This window comes from Trachinotus anak, unplaced genomic scaffold (assembly GCF_046630095.1).
Source record: "Trachinotus anak isolate AG129_WGS33_773 ecotype Australia unplaced genomic scaffold, CSIRO_AGI_Tana_v1 ptg000015l, whole genome shotgun sequence".
NCBI lineage: Eukaryota > Metazoa > Chordata > Actinopteri > Carangiformes > Carangidae > Trachinotus > Trachinotus anak.
The window spans coordinates 15,391,387-15,415,689 of NW_027273866.1; the positions used below are offsets into that span (position 1 = coordinate 15,391,387).

The 24,303-nt window shown below is 40.1% G+C and overlaps 3 protein-coding genes across 7 annotated transcripts; 2 read left to right on the forward strand and 1 right to left on the reverse strand.

Annotated features, from left to right (window-relative positions):
- Positions 1-1,840: 1,840 nt before the first annotated feature.
- akap12a (A kinase (PRKA) anchor protein 12a) lies at positions 1,841-13,877 on the forward strand. Its single transcript, XM_071498919.1, has 4 exons — positions 1,841-2,833; positions 4,998-5,097; positions 5,261-12,410; positions 12,568-13,877. Exons 1-3 carry the CDS (start codon positions 2,726-2,728, stop codon positions 12,385-12,387), a joined length of 7,335 nt encoding a protein of 2,444 aa, XP_071355020.1. The 5' UTR covers positions 1,841-2,725; the 3' UTR covers positions 12,388-12,410; positions 12,568-13,877.
- A 100-nt stretch (positions 13,878-13,977) lies between these two features.
- Positions 13,978-18,704, reverse strand: rmnd1 (required for meiotic nuclear division 1 homolog). 5 transcript variants are annotated; one of them, XM_071498921.1, is made up of 12 exons: positions 18,564-18,704; positions 17,294-17,753; positions 17,096-17,201; positions 16,932-17,007; positions 16,378-16,417; positions 16,161-16,261; positions 15,969-16,075; positions 15,812-15,876; positions 15,569-15,645; positions 15,056-15,176; positions 14,807-14,923; positions 13,978-14,639 (listed from the first exon to the last, which is right to left on the reverse strand). In XM_071498921.1, the coding sequence occupies exons 1-12, from the start codon at positions 18,569-18,571 to the stop codon at positions 14,607-14,609; spliced, it is 1,311 nt and encodes a 436-aa protein (XP_071355022.1). In that variant the 5' UTR covers positions 18,572-18,704; the 3' UTR covers positions 13,978-14,606. The 5 variants fall into 5 exon arrangements, with proteins under 5 accessions (XP_071355022.1, XP_071355023.1, XP_071355024.1 ...); XM_071498922.1 differs by having other exon boundaries at positions 18,548-18,689; XM_071498923.1 differs by having other exon boundaries at positions 18,532-18,672.
- Positions 18,686-24,293, forward strand: ccdc170 (coiled-coil domain containing 170). The gene is given in 11 exon segments (XM_071498920.1): positions 18,686-18,822; positions 18,997-19,168; positions 19,267-19,429; positions 19,608-19,790; positions 21,084-21,374; positions 21,757-21,878; positions 21,880-21,955; positions 22,085-22,258; positions 22,388-22,630; positions 22,898-23,101; positions 23,817-24,293. Coding segments are annotated over 9 exon segments (1,590 nt in total). The 5' UTR covers positions 18,686-18,822; positions 18,997-19,168; positions 19,267-19,402; the 3' UTR covers positions 24,087-24,293.
- Positions 24,294-24,303: the final 10 nt, after the last annotated feature.

The window sequence follows — 24,303 nt, forward strand, 5'->3', positions numbered from 1 at the left end:
GGAATTTGTCAGCTGGGCGACAAATTAAAGGAAAAAAACCAAATAAATTGGTGGAGAAATACAACAGTGCACGAGGCGTCACTGAAAGGCCTGATGAGTACGACACAGTCACCACATCTCAACCAGGCTGAAGACTTATGGGTTATTTTGGAGAAGTATTATACAGGGTTCCTCATATCAATAAAATACATGTATGAAACACTGTAATCAGTGGTTTTCAAGAGCCACAGCTCTGTAGTCCTCAAAAGTTTCCAAACACAACACTTGATGAGTGAAGAAATCGATACCTTTTTATCCCCTCAGTGTTTTAAAGGTCAAGCTTCACTAGCCACCTTGTTGTGTTCTGAGTTTGGAGTCTGGACAACCTGTCAGACTTTTTTATTTATCCAGCCCTGCTCATGATGTTCTGCCCACATGTCTCAGTTTAATTTCCAAATTATGTTAAGTCTGATTTGCTCCACAGTGAAATTTGACCAGTCCGTTGTTTTCCTTTTTCAAGAAAGTGTCTTGTTTGATTGTGATCATTTCCATAAGCTTTCATGCTGTTGATGTAATTTCCAACTATTACACTGTCTCATTGGCTGATCAGCAAATATACCTCAAAAGCTGTAAATCCATTAAGACGACAGATGAACAGGCTGCACTGTTAATCGGTTCAGTATGACTTACTGCAGGCGCATCATGCATATGAGACCTCCTGATGTCTTGTTCATCACGTGTTCTGATGTTTCATGGAATCAAATCAGCAGCATTTTCAACAGCTTGTCTGTCTGAGTGTGTACACGCCTTGAAAAATATAAAACATAAAACCCAGAGTTTTGTTCTGAAGCTAATTATTACAGAACATTACAGAAAAGTCTGTACCACAGGTTAAAAAATCACAGCTCTTTTCAAAGGGTTTAAATATGATACTTTCCATGTTTCTGATGTTTCTGCCAGAAATTCTGGACACACTTTCTAATAAGGCACCATTTTTACATTTCTTATAAATCATAAGTCACAGGTATATTTATGACTTTTATTTATTTATTTATTATTATATATAGTTATATATTATGTATATTTATCACTTAACAATTATTAATAAGAAAAATCAGGCTGATGTTTGGCCTTTCTGATTGGTTATAAATGTTGATAATCCATTAATAAATCTTGGGTTTTATCCCTTTGAGAGATGGAGTCAAGTCTGCAGTTATAAGTGTTAATGAGTTATTAATCAAAGGCTGTAGTTGTAAGTGTTAATCAGTTGTTAATTAATCAGTTGGAGATATTAGTTGATGATTTATTAACATTTATAAAGTCATTAATTACAGATAATAAACCCTATATAAAGGTTCTCTTATTAGAAACTGGTAAGTTTTAAATATATAGAAACGTACCCTTGCTCCTTTCTCTGTAGCACTGACAGCTTTCTGTCTTCTTACAAGTTCTATGAATCAATAGTATCTAAACTACACAATACTTCCTTCATGTGTAATATTACAGTATTTGCCTAGAATGTGGTGTTCATGTGTGTTGTTCCTCTGTTATATTAGAATAAGTATAAGCTGCAGCACCAACCAAAAGCCAGAAAACTGTGCACTTTGTTTACAGTGGAGACATCTGATGTCCCAGCTGCAGTTACATAAACACATTCAATCAAGAGCTGGTGACTTCTTCCCCGTGAGGCTGACTGACCAAGATTCAGCAACATCAGCAGCAGCAGCAGCTTCCACTGTCATGAGCTGACATGACAGACCTCATAATGAGATTTACTGCGCCATCTGTCACACTGTGCACGTCCACAAGGGTCAAGCTCAAGTTACAGCTTTTGTTAGGCTTAAACAAACATGATGCAACATGTCAATTAATGAGTTTTAAAGGGAACGAGCTTGTTATATTTTCTTATTTAATTAAGGAATAAATATTCAAATTCAAGTGGGCTTCAAGAACCACTGAACAACCATGTGATGCATAACAGGCCAGCTCAAAACAGAACACTGGATAAGTGAATAAATTGTAGATTATAGGATAAAGATATAAATAGTTTATCCCTTTTAGCTCAGTTTTATTTGAAGGTCAAGCTTCTCCAGACGCCTTGCTGCCTACTTTATTTGTCCCATCCTGCTCATGATATTCTGCTCACAATGATCTGCTGATAAACACTGCAGAATATGCCAGAACCTGAAAGAAGAGAGGCTGACTCCATTAAGGATCAAGATGTTTGTTTTTGGACTTTTAATCACAGACTGAAACGTGAATGAATTGGATGAATTCTGACAGAGCACAGCTGCATTTCATGAAAAGAAATGATCAAAAACACTGATGTGCAGATGTTGTGAGCTCCAGCTGAAAAGCAGCAGGACATTAACGCGCCTGCTGCTTCACAGGCAAACTTTAAATGTGTCTGCACACCGGGGCAGGTTGAAGCTTGTTGCTCGGACATTTGCGTCAGTCATCTGAGGACAGGCCATGTTTTCTCTGCAGTTTTTTTTTTTTTTTTTTTCTTCTCATCTCGATGCAGCAGGAGGCGTGCCGGGCCGGGCCGGGCCGGGCCAGGCTCGGCTCATAAGCTTCATGTGATCCTGCAGGGAGGTGTTTGGCTAAAAAGGACTTTTTCAACATCCAGGCTGCACCATTTGAGCCGACCAGCCCTCTCGCCCTCTCACGGAGCTGGCGGCTTCGCGTCCTGTGGGATTTGTGAGCTTCAGCACTTGTTCCGGGGCGACGCGCTGCAGCCGCGGCCATGGGAGACGCTCAGTCCGCGCAGCGGGGGAGCAGCAGGGCCGCAGCGGCTGAGGAGGAGGGCGGAAAGGTGGATGATGCTAGAGCTGAGCAGAATACTGAAGACAAGGTATCATCTCATTTCCCGCATGTCCTGCTGGGTGGATCGGCCTAAATGACTCCCATGTTTATGCACAAACTTTGTAAGAATGATTTGGGCCTATCCTCATTTTGACACATACGGTTTTCAGCAGCTTTATCCGCAATAACAAATGCATTTGTTAAAGATTTCCTGAACCACTCAGAGGTTGCTATGTGTTCTAAAAATGCTGAGGCAGGATCCTGTTGTTGTCGGGGTAGTGCAGCGGCTGCTTGCCAACACATCCATTATCCCCAGGCTGAAGAAAAAGTCCTTGTCTCTTTTGACAGAACTGCATCTAGAACATCCAGCTATTCTGGGACTCTGACACTGGCTTTTAAAATAGAAAAAAATTACATTTTTTCTTGCTTTTTCAGCTTTGTTGTGACAGGGAGAGACCATTTATCAGTTTCCTCCTGGTGAGTGCAGGTGCCAAATGAAGCTACCAATGTTTTCCTAGAAACAGATAAAAGTTCTTGAAAATGTGTTCCCCTAAATGATCCCTTGGTTACTGACTCTTGCTTTGGTAGTTTGAGGCTATCAGACCTGGTCTCACCCTGTTTCCACTGTTTCATTGGTGTTGCAATGGTCTGCATTTACTGTAGACGACAAAGGAAGTAGCGTGGGGGAATAATGACCTTTCATTCTTCGAGGAACCTAAGCAAAGCCCTGGGGAGAGATGGAATTTCCCCTCTGCTGCACTCAGCAGAAGGCAACATCGATTATTTGTGTACAACATGATCGCTGGATCAGGCTGAGCAGGAAGTCAATTAGACAACACTGTACTGTGAGACTGAAAATAGCTGCTAATGTCTTATGAGCTACAGTTATGATATTGTGTTGATTTAACGGCGATCTTGACCTTTGTGACTTTTGGGTGATTTCATATTGGATGGAATAAGGAGCAAAATATGCTGTTAAGAAATATTTTAATGTTGAATAATGTCTTAAGTTTTAAACAAGATTAGAATATTAAAAAAATAAGCCACAAATATTTCATTTTTTACACAGAAGGCCACAGTGTTAAAGCCCTTTGCCAAACTTATTGGTATTTTTGTTTGCAAGTACCTCAAGTACACAAAAGTTTGGTTGTACGTTTCTAAAATTAAGGTGTTTTATTCTTACACTGTTTAGTGGCACTTAAATAATCAGGCTGCGGATGACTGAAAACAAAGATACAGTGTCCACAGTTATATGGGAGGCACGAGCATGTAAAATGGTGAATAACTTTGTCTGAAAAAAACACGGCTCACAGCCAACCATTATTATATTATGGCCTTTCATCTTTTGGCAAATAGTAAGAATTCAATTTAGAGTGTGGGCTATGTTTTTTTTTATCTCAACATGCAGGGGAACAAAAGCTGAGTCTTGGTTCACTCAGATAATCAACATCAAAAATTGCGTTAAACATTTGCTATCAAATTAGGCCACATTATTACACATTTAAATGCCACTGCAAGGCCCCCACAGAAGTTAAGTAAGGCCTAAATAAACCCTTTTCAAAGACTATACCATGGTTGGAGTGAACTAAATAGCTTACAGATACAGTTAGCATATTGTGCAAAAACCTATTAGGACCAATTCCTTATTCATCAAAAATTACTGAAGGGGCAACAGTGCTTTAAGTATGTAATAAAATGGTAAGACATAAAAAAAAACAACTTTAAAATGTCTGGAAAATAATTGACCATATCAATGTCTAACAATATCTTAAGAGGCATATGGTAATACGGCCCTAACAGCCCTAACAGCTATACGTTTAGTGAGTTACTCTACACTAGTTGAATAACATGTTTTTCTTGTTGCTTATTGCCTGTTTAGACTTTTCCAACTAATCTGGCTCATGGATTTGAGATTGGGACAATTATGTTGTTAAACTCTAAGTTTACCATCATCCCCAGCCAACAGTAACTCAAGTGTGTTGTTTACAAAATAGGACAAAGATTAAAATTCTTTGTTTTCATAGAAATACAAATTCAGTAGATTTGTCAATGCTTCTCTAGCTATGAGAGAAGGGTCCCTGCTGTACTTTCTTTTAATTTAGTAGATAGTTCTACAATGATTACTATCTGTTACTCAAAAATGTTTAGTATAATCTAATCTTTGCCACAAGAGCTGAGGTAGATTGTACATTCTGTTTTGTGCTTTGTTTCAGCCTCTAAAAAATAACGGGCAAATCTCTGAGATCAATGGAAAAGCAGACAGCACTATAGCAGAAGTTAATGGTCACTGTGAAGATGAAATCGCTGCAGAGGGTGGGTACTGACAATCTGTGTATTAATGCTCACTGACAGACATTCAGCATAATTTTAACAGATGCATAACTTATTGAATTTCAGCAGATAGAATTTCACCTGTGTCATCAGTCTTTTATGGTTCTTGCAATTGTTCTAATATTGAATATCTTTTCTGGTTCAGCTATCCTCTCTCCAGACGAAGATGTTTCAGAAACAGCAAAATCACTTAAAGAGGACGAGACACCATTAGAAAATGTTGAAATTAATGAAAAGGAATCACCTAATGAAGTTGATGCTGAACCCATGGAAATGATTGAAATGGATGCAAAGCAGAATGACATCAATGAAAGTTTTAGGAAATTTTTCAGTAACATTGGTTTGAAGCTGACAGTAAAAAGAGGCTCTGCTGAAAAAGCTGAAATGACAACAGATGTGCCTGATGAGACAAACAAGGAAGAATCAAACAAACCAGAATACATCGAGGGTACTGCAACGGAAACCAAAAGTGAGAGTGCTGAACAGAATATTGATCTCACCACAGCACAGGAGACTTGTGACAATGATTCAACAACATGTCCTACCCTGACAGACGTTACGTCGGAGGAGGTTCTAGAAAATGCAGAGGAGAAAACAACAGAGGCCAAAGAGGAAGTTGAATCTGATAATGTAGATGCAGTAACGACTTCACCTATAAATGAAGACGAAAAGGCACAACAGGATGTCACACTTGAAGAGGACCAACAACCAACATCCCCATCTAGTCCTGAAGCCGAGGTGGTTGTATCTCCAATTAAAAGGTTTTTTACAACTGGAATCTTTTCTGGACTACGGAAGAAAAAGAAGCCCATAGAAGATGAGACAAATGAGAAAGAACTGGTGGAGATTGGGAAAAAGGAAACAGTAGAGACAGCAGAAGAAACTGTAGATGTACAACAGGATAAAGCGGAGATTAGTCTAGGTGTTGAGGCAGATACACTTGAGACAGAACTTAAAGCAAACAAACTCAAAGAGGAGATCCTGTCTGCGGCACCAGCTCAGACGACGGATGACGGGAAATCACCTCCCACAGATCCAGTAACCATTACTGTCAGCGAGCCTGAAATTATGAGTTCTCAAGAGAAAGTTCAAGCCAGCCCTCTGAAAAGGCTCCTATCAGGGTCTAGTTTAAAAAAACTCTCCAAAAAGCAGAAAGGCAGGAAATCAAGTGACACAAAGCTGTCAGACTCTGGAGAACATTTTTCAGATCAGCTCGTGTCATCCAATGAGTCAGCTGAGTATCACAGAGAAGAAAGTCCTGTACAACACTCTGCAGAGGCAGCAGGAGAGGAGGATGGCGCATGGGCTTCTTTCAAAAAACTTGTGACTCCGAAAAAGCGCATGAAGACGTCCTCATTGACCAATGAGGAGACACAAATCCCAGGCTCAGCAGAGGAAACAAAACCAAGTGAAGGAGAGCAAATATCAGATCACAGCACTGAAGAAGGCAAAAAAAGAAAAGATTCATCTGTGTCATGGGAAGCTGTTCTGTGTGGATCTGGAAGGAGAAGAAGCCGAAGTCGAAAAACATCAGACTCTGAGGATGAAACGCCCCAAGTTGAAAATGACAACAAGAAGCAAGAGTCACCAATAGAAAGTTCAAATGAGGCTGATGAAATTTTAGCCATTGCTCCCAAACAAGCAGGAAGTCCTTCAGAGGTTGATGGAGGATTGACATGGAAATCATTTAAAAAACTTGTCACCCCCAAAAGGAAGGCCAAGGAGGAGGAAGAAACCAAAGATAGTATACAGTCTGACAGAGAAATTACTCAGGATGATCCCTCCTTTTCGATAAAGAAACTTATCCCAGGTCGAAAAAAGAGGAAGTCTACTGAAAAGCAAGACCAAATATCTTCAGATGAGGCTGATAAGGAAGTAGTTTCAGGTGATGAAGACTCTGAGACACCAGCTGTGGTTCCATTGTCTGAGTTTGACACAACTGAAACAGGAATTCACATAAAAACACAGGCTGAGGTAGAAAGCCATGTATCCAAGGAAGCAGACAATGAACTGCAGCAAGACCTCCTTGATCAGATGGATGAACCAGTCTTACCTTGCGACAGTCAGCAAACGGAAGCAGAGAAAGTCCAAGGCAATGAGGAAACTTTAGAAAATGAGGCATCTGCCACTCCTGCTTCAAATGAAGAATCTGAGGACCTTACAGAATTAATCAGTAAACATCAACAACTGAGTGATATTCCAGAGGAGGGTATAATCACAGAGACCATGGCCACTCCAGGTTCAATCACTGAAGAGGCAGCTAGAGATGACACTATAGCAGAAGATCTGATAGAAATCACATCCGAGGCCATAACTGCTCCAGAGCCTGTAGACATTACCTTGACAGATGAAACTGAAATGATATCTGCAGTTTCCCAGCTATCAGAGTCTTCAAAAACATCTGGCAACACAACACCAGTCCCAGTAGAATATGATGTCAAACATACGGAGGAGTTCCTGCATCAAGTTGTTGAAACCATGTCCGTAAGTCCTAAGGCAGCCCCACTATGTTCAGATGAGGTAAGCTCAGAAAGAATAGTTGGATCTGTCTCGCATCAAATACTCAACACAGTTATAAAAGAGGAGCCAGCAATTCTGGAAATACACAGAAGATCAGATGCAACTGCCATTAACATTGGTCTAAATGCTGAAGAACTGGATGTAATTAATGAACTTGCAGCAACACCCCAAACAGAGAGCATATCTGAACTCAATGAGGGTGTTTCCACAGAAATGGTATCTGAAGTTCCAACTTTTGAGCTCGACACTGCTGAAATTGCTGTGGATGAAGTTCATGAGGTCAGTGTTTTACATCCAGAAGAAAGCATAAAAGAATTAGAAAGTATTGATGAGAGCGAGCATCAGGTGGAAAGCCAAACTGAGGTAACTGAGGCTGTGTCTATAGAAACATCACCTGAAGGTGAAGAGATTGTTGCAGATAAAGGTTCTCTAGTTGGGACCAATCAATTTGAAAAGGAGCCCCTAGAAATTGACTCTCAAGAAACAGAATCTGCTGTTACAGAAGAAAATAAGAATGGAATTATGGAGCAAGAAGTCCAAACTCTGACACAAAAGGAAGATCAAATCTTACACAATATCACTGATCAAGTTCAAGTTGAGGATAAAGATCAACCACCTGAAGAGGTGGAGGAGTTAAAACAATTAGCAGCTGTACAAGCTGCCACGTTAGATTCAGAGGAGTGTAGTGTTCAGTTGCTTGAAGAGGAAATAATAGCAGTAGATATCCCTGCAACAGAACCAGTAACACACGAAATCAAAGAGGAAAGAGAGCCTCTCAGTCAAGATAATGTTGAGGCAGAGAAGGAGGATGAACTACAAGCAGATGCTGCCAAATCTGAGCATGAAGAGGAACCAGGAGTGTTAGAAGCTGTACAAAAAGCCACATTAGATTCAGATGAGTGTAGTGCTCAGCTGCTTAGAGAAGAAGTAATATCAGAAGATATCCCTGCAACAGAACCAGTAACACACGAAACCAAAGAGGAAACAGAGCCTCTCACTGAAGATAATGTTGAGGGAGAGAAGGAGGATGAACTACAAGCAGACGCTGCCAAATCTGAGCATGAAGAGGAACCAGGAGTGTTAGAAGCTGTACAAACCGCTACATTAGATTCATATGAGTGTAGTGCTCAGCTGCTTAAAGAAGAAGTAATATCAGAAGATATCCCTGCAACAGAACTAGGAACACATGAAACCAAAGAGGAAACAGAGCCTCTTACTGAAGATAATGTTGAAGGAGAGAAGGAGGATGAACTACAAGCAGATGCTGCCAAATCTGAGCATGAAGAGGAACCGGGAGTGTTAGAAGCTGTACAAACCGCCACGTTAGACTCAGAGGAAGGTAGTGCTCAATTGCTTGAAAAGGAAGTAATATCAGAAGACATTCCTGCAACAGAAACAGTAACACACAAAACCAAAGAGGAAACAGAGCCTCTCACTGAAGATAATGTTGAGGCAGAGAAGGAAGACAAATTACAAGCAGATGCTGCCAAATCTGAGCATGAAGAGGAACCGGGAGTGTTAGAACCTGTACAAACCGCCACATTAGACTCAGAGGAAGGTAGTGCTCAATTGCTTGAAAAGGAAGTAATATCAGAAGACATTCCTGCAACAGAAACAGTAACACACAAAACCAAAGAGGAAACAGAGCCTCTCACTGAAGATAATGTTGAGGCAGAGAAGGAAGACAAATTACAAGCAGATGCTGCCAAATCTGAGCATGAAGAGGAACCGGGAGTGTTAGAACCTGTACAAACCGCCACATTAGACTCAGAGGAAGGTAGTGCTCAATTGCTTGAAAAGGAAGTAATATCAGAAGACATTCCTGCAACAGAAACAGTAACACACAAAACCAAAGAGGAAACAGAGCCTCTCACTGAAGATAATGTTGAGGCAAAGATGGAAGACAAACTACAAGCAGATGCTGCCAAATCTGAGCATGAAGGACCAGAAGTGTTAGAAGCTGTACAAACAGCCACATTAGATTCAGAGGAGAATAGGGTTCAAGCAGAAGTACTATCAGAGGATATTCCCACAGCAGAAAGTGCTGCAGATGAAACAAAACCTGCAATGGAGAACCTCACTGAGATCAGCATTGAGCCAGAAAACAAAGAACTGAAAACAGATACTCTAAATATTGACAATCAGCAAGTTGCAGAAATTTTACAGGCTATGCAAGTACCCACATTAGATTCAGAGGAGGGTAGTGTTCAATCAATCGAAAGAGAAGTTATATTAGAGGCCACACCAGAGGTAGAAACTATTACAGATGAACTGAAAGAGGAAACAGAGCCTCTCGTTGAAGACAGTGAGCCAGTTGATGCTTTCAAAACTGAACATGTTGGAGAACTACAAGTATTAGAAGTTGCACAAGTAGCAAAGTTAGATTCAGAAGAGGATAGTGTCCAATCACTTGAAAAGGAAGTAATATCAGAGGAGGTTTCACCAACAGAAACTGCTGAACTAACACAGGCACCTGAAAGCAGTGTAGAACCAGAAGAACTACCAGTAGAGGATGCCAAAACTGACATTGTTCAAGAACCAGAAGTATTACCATCTGATGTAAAGGGCATTGCAACTGAGGCAGAAACTGAGGTAGAGACATCTATGCCTGCTCATGTAGTCACAGAAAGTGTTGAGGAGGGTGGTGCTCAGGAACCTGAAAAGCAAATATTGTCCGAAGATGGTCCTGAAACAGACACTAAAAATGCCATTGCTTCAGTGACTGATGAAACTGAGAGTAAAATTATGGCAGAACTGAATCAGACTTTAAAGATACATGAGGACCTGAAAACAGAGAGAACACCACAAGATGTTCAGGTTGGTCAGGAAGACCACATCGCTGAAGTTGTAGGTGAATTACAAGCATTAACAGCAGTTCATGTATCGTCTGTTAATGAGGATGCAAGAAGTGTTCAGGTCAGAGAAACTGTATTTTCTGAAGTAACCCCAGCAACTTTGGTAGACAATGCTGCAGTTACACATGAACCCAAACATGGGGTGCATCTCAGTGCAGTGCATGCCAGTGTTGAGGGAGAAAAAGAAGGTGAACTTCCAGGTGCTGAGATTAAGAATGCTGCTGTTGAGCACTCCGTAGTGACAGAAGTGATCACATGTTATCTGAAAGATGTCTCAACTGCGATACCTGATGTTCTGATGGAGAAAACATCAGACATTCATGAACCCTTGATAGACACAGTATCAAGCAAGTTAGAGTTTGAGGAGACAGTCATGACTACAACACCACTGATGAAAGATGAAGTGACTGAGACAGCAGAGGAAGGTAGTGTGGTTATGATGATGAATGTGCCATCGGTACAGCTTGAGGACAATCACAGAATTCAAGTGCAGGTGGTTGATGTTGATATTAAATCAGCCAAGACGATTGTTGACACAGTGCTAGTGGTAGGGGTAACAGAAGACAAGGAAGTTATAGATGTTTGTCATGAAACAGTTAAAGAAGTAGACATGCTCTCTGCCACATCAGAGACTGAAGAATTAATTAATAAGGAAAGCAAGGTGATCGTTCAAGAGGTTATTCAACATGTAAAGGAGAAATTACCAGAGACAGTACCTGAATCAATGCCTGTCAACTTGGAACAAAAAGTTATGAAGCAGCCAGACGCTGTGACAAATATGAGTGAAATAGCTGAACGGCAAGTGTTCGAGGATGTCACACAAACGCCTGATATTCCAGAGAGTTTAGATGTTTCTATCCATGATCACAAAGAGGATTTGGAGGAACCTAAAGCTGGACTCAAAAGATCTGAAGCAGATGTCAAAACTGAAGAGGTCAAATTGTCATCAGAGGAATTAGATGTAAAGACAATTAGTGAGGAAACACAAATTACTCAAATTGCACAGAGTCAGATTGTAACCCCTAGCAACACTGGATTAGTAGTCCCACAAAACACTGGAACAATTTCGTCAATAGGTAATGTGGAATCTCCTTCTAGCCTTTCTTTAGAATTCAAACTTAACATACAGTTTGGGCAGGCAAAGGCACCAGCTTCTCCACCACCCGCAACAGAGAGAATTGAACCACTTAAAAAGACAGATGTGTCTGAAGTCGGCGTCCAGGCAGAGGAACCCAAAAAGCAAATAGCTCCAACACAAAGTGCTGAGAGCCAAAAACAGACAGAGTTAACTGAGGTTGCTGTTCAGGCAACAGAAATCACAGAACCAGAACCAGATAACTTAGATTCAACAGAAAGAGCAGTGATCATGAATGAACCAGTACTGTTGGATGTTGGCATGCAAGCAATGGAAACAGCAGAACCAACAGAGGAAATCAAATCAACAGAGTGTGTAACCCCCAACGTCCAGGCGATGGAAACAATACAAACAGTAAGGCAAACAGAGAAAAGAGAAGTGTTCCTGAGTCCACCAGTGGTGTCTGAAGCTTTTGAGCAAGAAACAAAAGCACGGGAACCTGTTAAACAAACTGAGGAAGAAAATGACCAGGATGTGTGGCTGGATGCTGAGGAAGACATTTACACTCAAGGGGAAACAGAGGTGGCCCTTCATGAGGTGGAGGAACCTCCAGAACAACAGACAGAAAGTGACCTGGAGAAAACAGTACCTCAATGTGAGCTTGAAATGGATCCTAATTCCAAGATTGAGGAAGAACAAAGTCAACAAGAAATGCTAAAAACAGCAATATGTGAAATTGAGAGTGAAGGTGAAGATTTTGCTGTTGCACTTGAGCATCCAGAAACTGCAACTGGAAACATCACTACGACGGAGTGGGATTAATTCATCTTCAGAGTCATTAACTGGTGAGCGTCTTCATTTACTCTTGTATAACATTTATATAAGTATAACATTTTTCAGGATCTGGCCCATGAATCAACTTGCAACTTACATTGAAATCATCACATTCATTGGACTGTCCAAATTAATTAATATCATGATTCACTTTTTTTTTCTTTCAAGGTTGGACAATCAAAAAGGACATCACTCAAGTTTGTAAGGAGTTATCGAAAAGCCATTAGAAGCAAGAGAAGGGCTGACTGGTAGAAGAAAACTACAGGAAACAGCATTTTGCTGCTTTTATTTGGCATAATTCCCAACCAAAATATTTCAATATTTACTGATGAAACTTGTCTTGATTTGTGAAATTATTTTACTAACATTATAAGATGTGATTCATGAATGGGATCTAGAAAGAAGTGCTACTCTTCTGTGTGATTTTAGAAGTGTGACAGTGAACTGCATTCATAATTCAAAGGCACCAGCTTCTCCACCTCTTTCAGTAAATCTAATGAGTTGCTTGCTATAGAGTGCAATTTTAACTACTAGTCATTTCAGGTGTTCAATCATGTTTCTCGTTATATTCTGTTTTTGAATATAATGTAAATGTCTGGGAGAACAAAAGAGTATTTTTATTAACAATCTGTCTTTTCTTATGGTAAAATGCTTCAAAAATATTTGTGTTAAAAAACATAATTCATAATGTATGTGACCCAGGTGCAGCAAACATTAAATTCTCTTGATATATACTATATCATTATATGTAGATATTTCACAGCTTTCACTACATGTCAATTTATGTACATCAACTGTTCTGTCATTGGCATTTGTGTAATCATTTAATCTTGAATCATGTAACTCCTGATATATGCAGGTAAAAACAATAGGCTGACCTGAGCAGACCACAGATACATAGGGTTACTGTATATTATCTTGTACATATTGACTGTTTTAATGCTCATACAAGCCAAACTGTGCTTATTTTGAATCTTCAACAATTTCTACTGTGACAAGTTTAAAATAAGAAAAAAAGAGCATGATGAGAGCATGGCACATCTTTGTTTTTTTTTTTTTAAAGTAATAATTTACACAATATTTTTGATTCAAAGTTTAAATTAATCTTAATATATATATATATATATTTATCATCAATATAATTATAATCAGCAGAGCCTTAAACAATGTGGCAGCTTTTCATGTCCTGTTTTATTTCCCAGCTTTTTGTGTCCTGTGTCAATTAGCTTACAGTATCAATGACACCACAAGCTTATTAAGGATGGTCTGTGGTATGGGTGAGAGTAGTAAGGTTATGAGGAAGTAAGGATGAGGTTCTTTCACATATACTGACTCTTGGAAAATTCTTGCTGGTCTGATATGTGATGTCAACTAATGACTAAATGCAAAACATATACCTGTGTTACCTGTGTTTATACATTTACCAGTGTTTTATTAATATTATTGTATTTGAATAAATTCATACCTGTAAATTTCAAGTACTTCTTGTATATCAAATTCTTATATTGAAAACTAACTGAACTAATATTTAGAGAAGGAGTTGATATTTCACATGCAAAAACTGAAACATTACTGGCAAACATTTAAAACAAATTATTATTTTATTACATTCTCTGCAACACAGCAATCACAGTTGTAGTTTGGGATTTGATGAATTTGATATACTCTGCATATTGTTTTCTAATTTCTACTGCTAGTGTTCACTGACAAGAATAATGACACATGTTGAGTTAAACATCTTCCCTCTTGTCCTTAAAAAATAGTCTCTTTCATACTGAACAAAATAACTTGAATTTTGTACATAATGTAAACATGTAATGAAAATTATTTTTTAACACATAAATTCAGCAAACAAAACATTACTGCTTGGCCAGCTGATCCCAACGGTTCAAGAAATCCCAATGATGCCCTTTGTTTTCACTAATTCATTTAACAGTAAATGTATATAAAATCCTGCAAAACCCTCAACCATGACCTCCAGCAAGACAGTTAAGCAACTGTGACTAAAAGAAAAATTTATTGTGTGTTGCTGAAACTGTACAATATGAAGAGTAAGACATTCAAAAATGTTCAGGTCCATTTCATAATTTCAGTTGCTTCTAGAAAACACTGTGACATATTACTGACATAGTACCTTTGTGTAGTCCAGCATACTTCCTTGTCGCTTCTAGTACCCTGCTTAGACTTGTGCATTATTGGAGGAGCAGCTAGAAGATCATTTTTGCAAGTTCAAACATAACCTACAAGGAAAACAAAGCAACAGATGTAACATTGTTTATTGCTATAAGCTTTTCTAAGAGCAGCAGTGTAAGATCGCTTGCAGGGTGTCGATCCAAGATTTGATGAGATGAATAAAAAGTTCAAAACGAAGACCACTTAAACATGAGGCATGAAAGATTTCTTTTACCTCTATTGTGATGAGGATGACTATCATCCACTCCAACCTCAAGCTGTGCTTCTCACTCAGGTGGCTCCTCATCAGGTCTGTCAACTGTGTGCAGTGCTCCAGCTTCTCGTTCACAACCTAAAAACAGAGAAAATGTTTCAAGCTTAGCTCAGAAACAAAGCAAGTGCCTCTTAACCCTCTTTAGTGTCAGAGAGGGACTCTTCATTACAGCTATGCTGTCAGATAAATTTTGAGGTTAGGTTTAATTACATTGACCCTGCGGTTGATGCTGAGGAACTGGCAGGTCTTATCATACAGCTTTTCCAGGTTTTCTCTGTCCCAGTAGAAATCAGGTGTGAGGAGCAGGTCGGACCTCAGGTTTATACAGTGTCTGTCAAAAGGAGATGGAAATACAAAGGTTTTCAGCAGACATGTTGAAAATCCTACTTTATGAAAGAGGCTCAAGTTAATGTCATCCCAGTAATTGAGAATAAAACACAGGGCCAACAATAGTTCTTCCAAATGTATGTACCTTGTAGAATTACTCATAACTTCAGAAGTTAGTCAGTTAGACAGTGGATGAATATGAATCTCAACATATATCTCAACATATTTTTCTTTCTGCTTGGAAGACACAAACTACTTGGCAAACCCCCCCCACCCCCCACCCCCACCCCCGAAAAAAAACCATCCTTCCAAGCTGACTGTGAGAAACAAAAAAAAACCTTGAACTCAAAAATAGAAAGGCTGAATTAACTGCTATTTACCCATAACAGAATTTACCTTAGTGTGAAAAGCTCTCCTATTTTCTGCATAACCTCTGCAGACGACAACTTAACTCTTTTACCAGACTTGAGTGTCTGAGGAAAAGAAAAGAAAATTAGGGCATTAGCATTAAGTGGCGCAGTGACGTTTTAAAATAACAGCATGATCTGCCTCACAGACAGACACCCGGCCATGGCAGGTGAATTAGAGACAGCAATTATACATAATTTATTGCGGCTGACTGTTAAGTGTCCACTGTACCTCTGGAATTGATTGAATTGACTCCACAAAGTCATCTAATGACACCTCCCATATGGCCAGCTTCACTAGAAAAGGAACCACACAACAGGCTGAGTAGAGTGCTACAGCAAAACAATTCAAACCTTTATAAACCTATAGTTGAGGCGTAGGTTCTCACCTGACAAACACAGAGCATTTGAAAATGCAAATTTCTCCAGGACAGCTTCATGTTGATCGATCTCATCACTCAGAATAAAGTTGCCACGCTCAAGCTTTGTGTTTCCCCTGAGGAAGAAAAGATGTGTTTTATAACAGCTACAAGACATGTGGAGGTACAAACAACCACGACAGAGGCTGGAGCAGAACATACTCTCCAACAGTGTAGTTTATCTCTTCATTTTCCCAGTGGACTAATGCTACTTCATACGGCTGGATCTCATGATGCTCCAATAACCTCAACACCATTTTCATCTGGAAACACAGTGAAAAAAAAAATGAAAACCATCAAAGAAGTATGCTAAAGTAGAGCAGCAAACAAGAATAAGTTTGTGAAATATTATACTTTACGAATTGTATGAAACGTTTACCGTTTTCTCCTCAACGTTCCAGAAAACTACTGAGCCTTCCCTGAAATTTCAGATTGGGAAAGTCAGTCCGTGATTTGCCAAAAAAAGCTACACTATAACAAGGGAGGGTATCTTTTCAATGACTTCAATGTGAATTTAGTACCATTTCCAAATGTTTCAATAGTTTTCTTAAAGAATATAAACCCGCTTTTCCACAACAAAACATGCCAAACTTCTCAGTACATCAGTATTTAATCTTTACACAAGAACTTTGCCTAAAAAGAAAACACTTTCTCAATTTAGAAAAGTTTTGATTTAGGAGAATGGAAATTTATCATGAAAAAAAAAAAAAAAACTTTGAATCTGACCAAGTAATTAACACAAATGTCAATATTTGATAATTGTTTTTTTTTTTCAATACATTTTTGTCAGCACTCAAAAAGTATTAAGGTTCAATACCCAGCCCTATCAAATTAAAAGCATTACATGTTGTCCAAATAGTTTAGCATTGCATAATTTACATTCAAAACAAGGCTAAAACAAACCACTTTTAAAACAGACTATGTTATTTCTACCTGAAGAAGAACATGAGAGCATTGTCATCTGGTTTTGCAGCCATGTCTGTGCTTATCACCAGCACATTTGAAGCATCTAAAATTAAAACATGATAAAATGTCATTGTTGTTCCAAGCATACACTCCTAGCAAAGTTATAATCTACTTGTAATTTTGAGTTGTACCTCTTGGTAAATCTATCTCATGGAAGCCATGGCTCATCAAGTCATGGCAAAGTGTTGGCAAATGATACTGATCTGCTGTTGCAAAGGCAATACATTGCATCATATCCTACAGAGAAAACACAGGGTTGGATTAATCATTGAAGCATATATCAACATTTAAGAAACATCAGTCATGTATCTGGCGTCCAGCTGAATCACCTTGTCCTCGTTCAGAGAAGGCTGATTGGCTCTAGACGGTTGTTTTGTTCTTGGTCCTTTTGCAACCCTTTTTCCAGGCACCGTCACTGGTTTTAAACTTGGTTTTAACATCGACTTCACAAGGTCTGATGAATAAAAACGATTCTGACCACTTCTACATGTACCCAGTTTCCCAGGGTCAATTAACAAAGTGCTGTTCAAACTTTTAAATCCACCTGAAGCTGGAAGAACATGTCTTATATGAGTCTGCTGCTGGTGGAGAGGGTTTAAATAACAGGTCCTTGAGATCCCTGGGACCGACATGTTTGAGTGAGTCCTGGGTCTGGATTCATACTTTTGTAGGCTGATAGACTGGGAGAGACTGGCCGAGGCGCAGACGCAGACTGGTTTCCTTCCTACAGGCCACTGTGCTCCCAGTCTGGACCACAACTTCTGGAGAAGCATGTTCTGATATAGACAGCTGTACAGGGGGGGTTACAACACAGGGATCAGTGGTTAGTGTACTTCAGGACATGCATCATGATGGGGGTACAACTTCTGATGAGGCACCATTTAAACGCCTTATAATCTGTAATTAGTGGATAACAAATCATTTACCAATTCTTTATAATCCATTAATAAGAAAAACACTGGGGTTGCCAGATTGTGCGAAATCCTCCTCCAGCATGACGCTCCTCTTTCTAGCTTGCTCTTTTTGGTTCAAATGGGGGACCTCTCCAAGGGACTGCTTGACCACCATCTTCTGAAAAAAGTCTGCAAGACTGGGCTAAAATCCATTTATCAAACTGTGTAAGATAGGGGCCAAACAGTCCATTTCAGAGGTCTCCGCCAAGCTAATTAGAAAGACCCTTTTTCTATATCAGAAAGGGGTATCATAACATGGTCTAATTTAACATTATCAGCATGGCAGGACTCTCTGAGCCATCCTGGATCTATTACCAAATAAATATACTGAAATAAAACCTTCAATTTGAGACATCTTAAATGTAAATAGAAAAACAAGAACCAAAACAAACACGACTGACCTTGACTTTAAAAGCTATCAATAGTCTCACAAGTAGTCTGGTTACGATTTACCCACAGAATATTACTGTGAGAGTGTGTGAATAACACACGAAAAACAGATACGGTTTCATATCTGGCACTGAATTGAAGTAGAAGCCAAAATAAGTGGTCAACATGCTGCTGTAGCTCTGCGGCCGTTAGCCGTTAGTTAGCTTACCGGTTAGTTAGCTTACCGGTTAGCTAGCTTACCGGTTAGTTAGCTTACCGGTCCATGGGAAACAGACGATTCAGAACATGTCAGTGTTAAACGGATTTAACGTCCCGGGAAACAGCAGTTACTCTCAGTCGTAAGTTAAAATAAAATTGAACTTTTTATCTGCTACATGACAACCTGCAGGACAGCACAGGGAGGCGTGTTCGGTGTTTTTTAGGCGTTTGTTAATAAAGTTTTGTTGCCGTTCACTTCCTGTTTGACGTGACGTAATATTGCATGCTAGAGTATTGCCCCGAACGCTGACTGGCAGGTACGTTTTGTGTAGTTTTTAATTAAAATAATCTTATTGTGATTTCTGTGGGGCTAACAGAGGCCTTGGACATTTCCTGTGTCTTCTACTGTATGTTTGTGATTTTAAATGTTTCCTTCATTCTCAAATGTGAGTAATTGTATTCTTGCATGGTTTGCTTACATTATTCCACAGAGAAATAAAAAGTGGAAGGACGTGGACATGATGGGGGAGATCTGGAGAACGGTTTCAGAGCCATGGAGAAACTTACATTGAGGCCGAGGCGCTACCTGCAAGTTTAAAATCAGGGCTAAAAATCCAAACACTCTCAGTGACCTTCACATTCATACTTCTGGCTTTTCCCCCAGTATGTTATGTTCAAACATGTTTTTGACCCGTTTAATACTTTGGAGGCTATAAATTACATTTGATTTTAATCAGTTTTTTTTCCAATCATGAATCAAGTCTTTAGATGTCAGAGGTTCTCAGTTATAGCACCTCCTCTGGTGGGGCCCGGTGTGTTTGGTGTTGCCAGGAGACTTCTTAAAACAGTCACACAAGTGTCAACTGTACATTCACCTACCCTGCAACACATCTACTTATGGAGGGTATGGAAAACTCTGATGAGGTATGCTTTGCAAAAGAAATGAATTCTACCTCTTTGTTTTGTAGACATTAGTTTGAACTAAATTCCACCTTATGTTGGCAACTTCCTCATCAGGCTTTACTTTTTTAGCATTCAAATAATGTAAAATCTTTCTTGCTGTATCATTTATAATAACTCATTAATGCTATTTAAATTTTAGGTGGACCAGTCAAATGAGAGGGAGAGGCTGAAGATGAGAAATGCTGTTTTGGAGGAGAGTGTTAAGTCCTCTGAGGTGGAGTGTAAAGCCAGCAGAGAGACGGTGCTGAGGCTGGTGGCAGAGCTGGACCGAGAGAGGAGGAAGGCTGCCAGCAGTGCAGCAGCACTCGATTCACTCAAAGTGGTACTTACACAACACCCCTGACTTCAGTTTACAGCACAGTTAGTGCACAGTACACGAATCAGACAATTCTGACCAGACACCAAAAGAAAAGTCTTTAAAATGCTTTAATTATTTGGATTTTTCATGTTATTAATGTAACTATAAACCAAAATTCCCACAGATGATTCAATTCAATTCAATTCAATTTTATTTGTATAGCGCCAAATCATAATATACATTATCTCAAGGCACTTTACAGGGTCAGGTCGAGACCTTACTTTGTTACAGAGAAAAACCCAACAGTTCCCACAACGAGCAAGCGCTTGGCGACAGGGGGGAGGAAAAACTCCCTTTTAACAGGAAGAAACCTCCAACAGAACCGGGCTCAGGGTGGGGGGGGGGGCCGTCTGCCTCGACCGGTTGGGTTTAGGAGAAGATAGAAAGAGGGGGAGGGGGAGGAGAGGGGAGAGAAGAGAGAGAGAGAGAGAGAGAGACCAGGAACAGCTGTGTAGGTAATGGTGTTATCAATAATAATGACAGGTAACAGTGGTTAATAGTAAAGATGAGTAGTGGTGGATCTGGATCCTGCTGCTCCCGAGGCAGAGAGACCTGCAGAATGAGGACAGAGAGAGGGAGAGAGAGGAGAAGCACAAACTACGGGAGAGAAAAGGAAACAAAGTTAATGGCATGAGGTCATTGAGAGAGAGAGGGGGAGAGAGAGAGAGAGAGCCCAGTGCATCATGGGAATCCCCCAGCAGTCTAGCTCTATAGCAGCATAACTAAGGGATGGGTCAGGACATACCCGAGCCAGCCCTAACTATAAGCTTTACTAAACAAGACAGTTTGAAGCCTGATCTTAAAGGTAGAGAGGGGGTCTGCCTCCCGAACCCACACTGGGAGCTGGTTCCACAGGAGAGGAGCCTGATAGCTGAAGGCTCTGCCCCCCATTCTACTCTTACAAACTCTGGGAACCACAAGTTGACCTGCATTTAGAGAGCGAAGTGTCCTATTGGGAAAACAGGGAACTATAAGCTCTCCAAGGTACGATGGTGCCTGACCATGAATGGCTTTGTAGGTGAGGAGGAGGATTTTAAATTCGATTCTGGATTTTACAGGGAGCCAATGCAGAGAGGTGATGATATAGGAGCTCAGTGTCCTGAATGGTAGCTTCAGCCCCGATGTCGAGACTGAGCTCTGCACTGAAACCATTTAAAACCCACATATGTAATTTCCTCCCAGATATGTTATGGCTTATCTTAAATATTTGACAGTGTTGTGAGGTGCAGCTCTTCATGGCAGTTTTGTCTCTTGCAGGAGTTAGACGGCCTGGTGGTGGGAAGGAGAAGTGTTGAGATGGATAAAGAAACCCTGATGGAGAGGCTGGAGGCAAGCAAGAGGGTGACAGAGGCCGCTAGGAGAGAGTCAAGCTGTTTGGAGAAACAGGTGGAGGAGCTTGAAAGAAAGCTGCAATCGAGCCAAGGAGAGACTCAGGCAGCGGAAGAAAAATTACAGATGTTCCTGAAAAAAGTGGCAGACCTGCTGCAGGTCAAGTCAGAAAATATCATCCTGCCCACAGAGAAGGATATTTTACAGAAACTGGCTAAGGTGAGGAAGCAGTTGGGATTTCTGATCTTTTACTTATTCTATAAACTGTTTGGTGGTTTAATTTATAACAGTGCCTGATATTTTATTTTGTATGTTTATGAGTGTTTTTAATATTCTTCTACAAAATAATTACATCTATAATATAAATGGAGTAAAAAATATAAAGTAGCAAGAAATTTAAACACTCAAGTAAAGTACAAATACCTTAAAATTGTACAGAAGTACAGTACTTGAGTAAATGTATGTAGTTTTTTTTCCCACCACTGGTTTCCACATGTATCTTTGCATCTCCTCTCAAAGAGACACTACTACTCTAAGATACACACTAGCATCATTGCTACATTGTGTGGAGGCAGTCTTTGTGACGGTGACTGTTGTGCAGACTGTGTCAGAGATGGATACCAGGCTGTGTCATGTCTCCGAGGAGCTGAGGGAGCAGACGGAGCTCCAACAGAGCTCGCTGCAGAGGGCGCAGCTTGCAGAGCAGCAAGTCCAGGACCTGAGGGAGACTGCAAGGTTTGGAGACTGAGCTGCTGACAGCGGACATGCATCGTGACGGGCTTCAACACAGCAAACAGCATGTGAGTAAAGTAGCAGGGGAGAAGAGGCTACAGTCGCAGGTACAGTGAATGTGTAATACGAGCATTTAAATGAGAGAATTCTTCATGATTATTCATATATCGATGATAAGTTGCCGTTTGTTTTCACAGTATGAGGAGTTCCTGGAACAGCTGTCAGAGACAATGATGGTTGACAGTATTGCTCTGGATCTAGGCTTCGACATGAGACTGCAACTCATCCTGTCACGTGCAGAACAACTTGTCAAACAAGAGGGAGCAGCTCTGATGGAGAGCAAAAGTCTGAGCTACAGTTTACAGCGAAAGGTATTATGAAGATACCATCTTTCATTTCTGTAGTGATGAAGAGTTATCCTCCTCTAAAACCATAAATGCATAACAGCTACTGTACTGCATGACCAGTGATGCTCCTGTAATCAAAACCCTTCCCAACAGTTAAAATCACAGAAGGACCAACTAGAGAGCAAAGGACTTCACATCCAGCTCCTGAGGAAGAAGGTGTCAGAGCTGGAGGAGGAGAAGAGGTGCCGGTCAGCGTTGGCCGTGGAGCGAGAGGATGCTCATCTGGAGGCCAGGAGGCTGCAGAAAAAACTGGAGCGTCTCCAGGGCGAGCTGAAGGCCACCAAGCGTTCCAACACTGAGCTCAAGGCCCAGCTCTCCCACACTAGTGAGCTCAAGGTAGAGGGGACAGGGGTTCGGACCCAAAGTCGATCCAGAGGCATTTTCACCTCATAATGTTTAGTGTTTGTATTATTTTTTACGTGTGGATAGGTGGAAATTATATTTTGTAATTGTGCACCAATTATGTAAAGCAAGTTGGCTCAGAAATTGACCATATATATATTGAGTATCTGCGCATGTGAGAGCAACAAACCAACATCATCTCCTTGATAAACTCATTGACTAACAGTTGTTCCACTAAACACCTCTGTCTGACCTGCCAAGTTGAAAGTGATGGAACAGAGTCAGACCATGCAGGAGCAGAAAAAGAGGCTGGATCAGCTGGTGGAGGGGAAGACCAAGGTGGAGAAGAAGCTGAGCTCAGTGAGCTCAGACCTGCAGAGCCGAGAGAAGAAGACCAGAGAGGACCAGGAGCAACTGAACACCCTCAGACAGAGCCTGGCTCAGCTGTCTGAGAGGGAGCGAGAAGTAAGGGAGAGATGAAGGAGGAGAAATGTCAAGTCTCATGATGTTACTCAGTGTTTACGTACACACTTTTTATATGTTGACATTTTCTTAAGGTCTGAAAACAGGTGGCAGCTTTCATAACAGAATACTATAAAACCATGGCATCATTATCTCTCCGGTTCATCATCCAGATATATGTATTTTACTGTTGCTGTTGTTTACAACAAGCTGGATTTAATATAAATATCCATCACTATTAATAAAGACCTTCTAAAGACAAAACAGATACTGTTATAGTCACATATAATGTTTAATTGATTTTTTAATGCCCCTTATGTCATCAGGGACAAATATCTTTATTTCTATTTTTTTAAAATGACCTTTTCCTCCTGAAACTACTCAGAATTCTGAAACTGAACAATTACTAAAACTAACAAGTAATTAAATATAAATCAAATATTTCAGTGATGTAAATCCGATGCTTCAGTAATAATAAAGAATATTAAAGTAGGTCAGTTTTTTCAGTTGATTTTCATTACTACCCCTCTGCTTATGTAACGTTTGCCCTCCCCTTCCCCTTCACTTCCTTTTCTGTGAAAAAATATTACTGGTGCAACTAATGTTAAAATAGCAGTGAAGAAGTGCCAGTGGGTTCAGACTGTGGTTACACTCTTATTAATAATCAGACCATAATCAGTTTAAATTAAAACATGTTCTTTTTCTGTCCATTGTTCAGTTGGTGGATTTCCGGATGGTTGTTTCCCAGATGCTTGGTTTGGATGCCACAGCCCTGGCTCTCCCAAATTATGAAATCATCAAATTACTGGAGACCCTTCTTCACGCCCATCATCACCATCACCACCTTCATCACCATGTGAATATGCCCTGGCACTGTCCTACTCACCAGAGGCCTCATCTCCCCCAAATCCAGGATCTTCCTCACAGCTGCTCCTTGGACATTTCTACCTCCAGGTCTGTGTGTCCAGAGGATTCTGCTCCCATTTAAAAACTCTAGATTTATACATTATACTTAAGACAAACTAAACTTACAATATGAAGGTATTATTGTTTTAAAATAGACCTTATACAGTATGAAATGACCTCTAAAAATCCATGCTTTCCTACTTGTGTTTTTAGAAAAAGCTCAGTATATATTCACCAATGCTTCACTGCACACATATTACACATGTAAAAATCATATAAAATAATCAAATAAAAAGACA

Coding starts and splice junctions, on each gene's coding strand:
- akap12a (XM_071498919.1), top strand. CDS start 2,726: ATGGGAGACGCTCAGTCCGCGCAGCGGGGGAGCAGCAGGGCCGCAGCG. Junction 2,834..4,997: donor AGCAGAATACTGAAGACAAG/GTATCATCTCAT, acceptor GCTTTGTTTCAG/CCTCTAAAAAATAACGGGCA. Junction 5,098..5,260: donor AGATGAAATCGCTGCAGAGG/GTGGGTACTGAC, acceptor TTTCTGGTTCAG/CTATCCTCTCTCCAGACGAA.
- rmnd1 (XM_071498921.1), bottom strand. Junction 15,646..15,811: donor CAATTCAATCAATTCCAGAG/GTACAGTGGACA, acceptor TCTTTTCCTCAG/ACACTCAAGTCTGGTAAAAG. Junction 14,640..14,806: donor TCATCCTCATCACAATAGAG/GTAAAAGAAATC, acceptor TTTTCCTTGTAG/GTTATGTTTGAACTTGCAAA.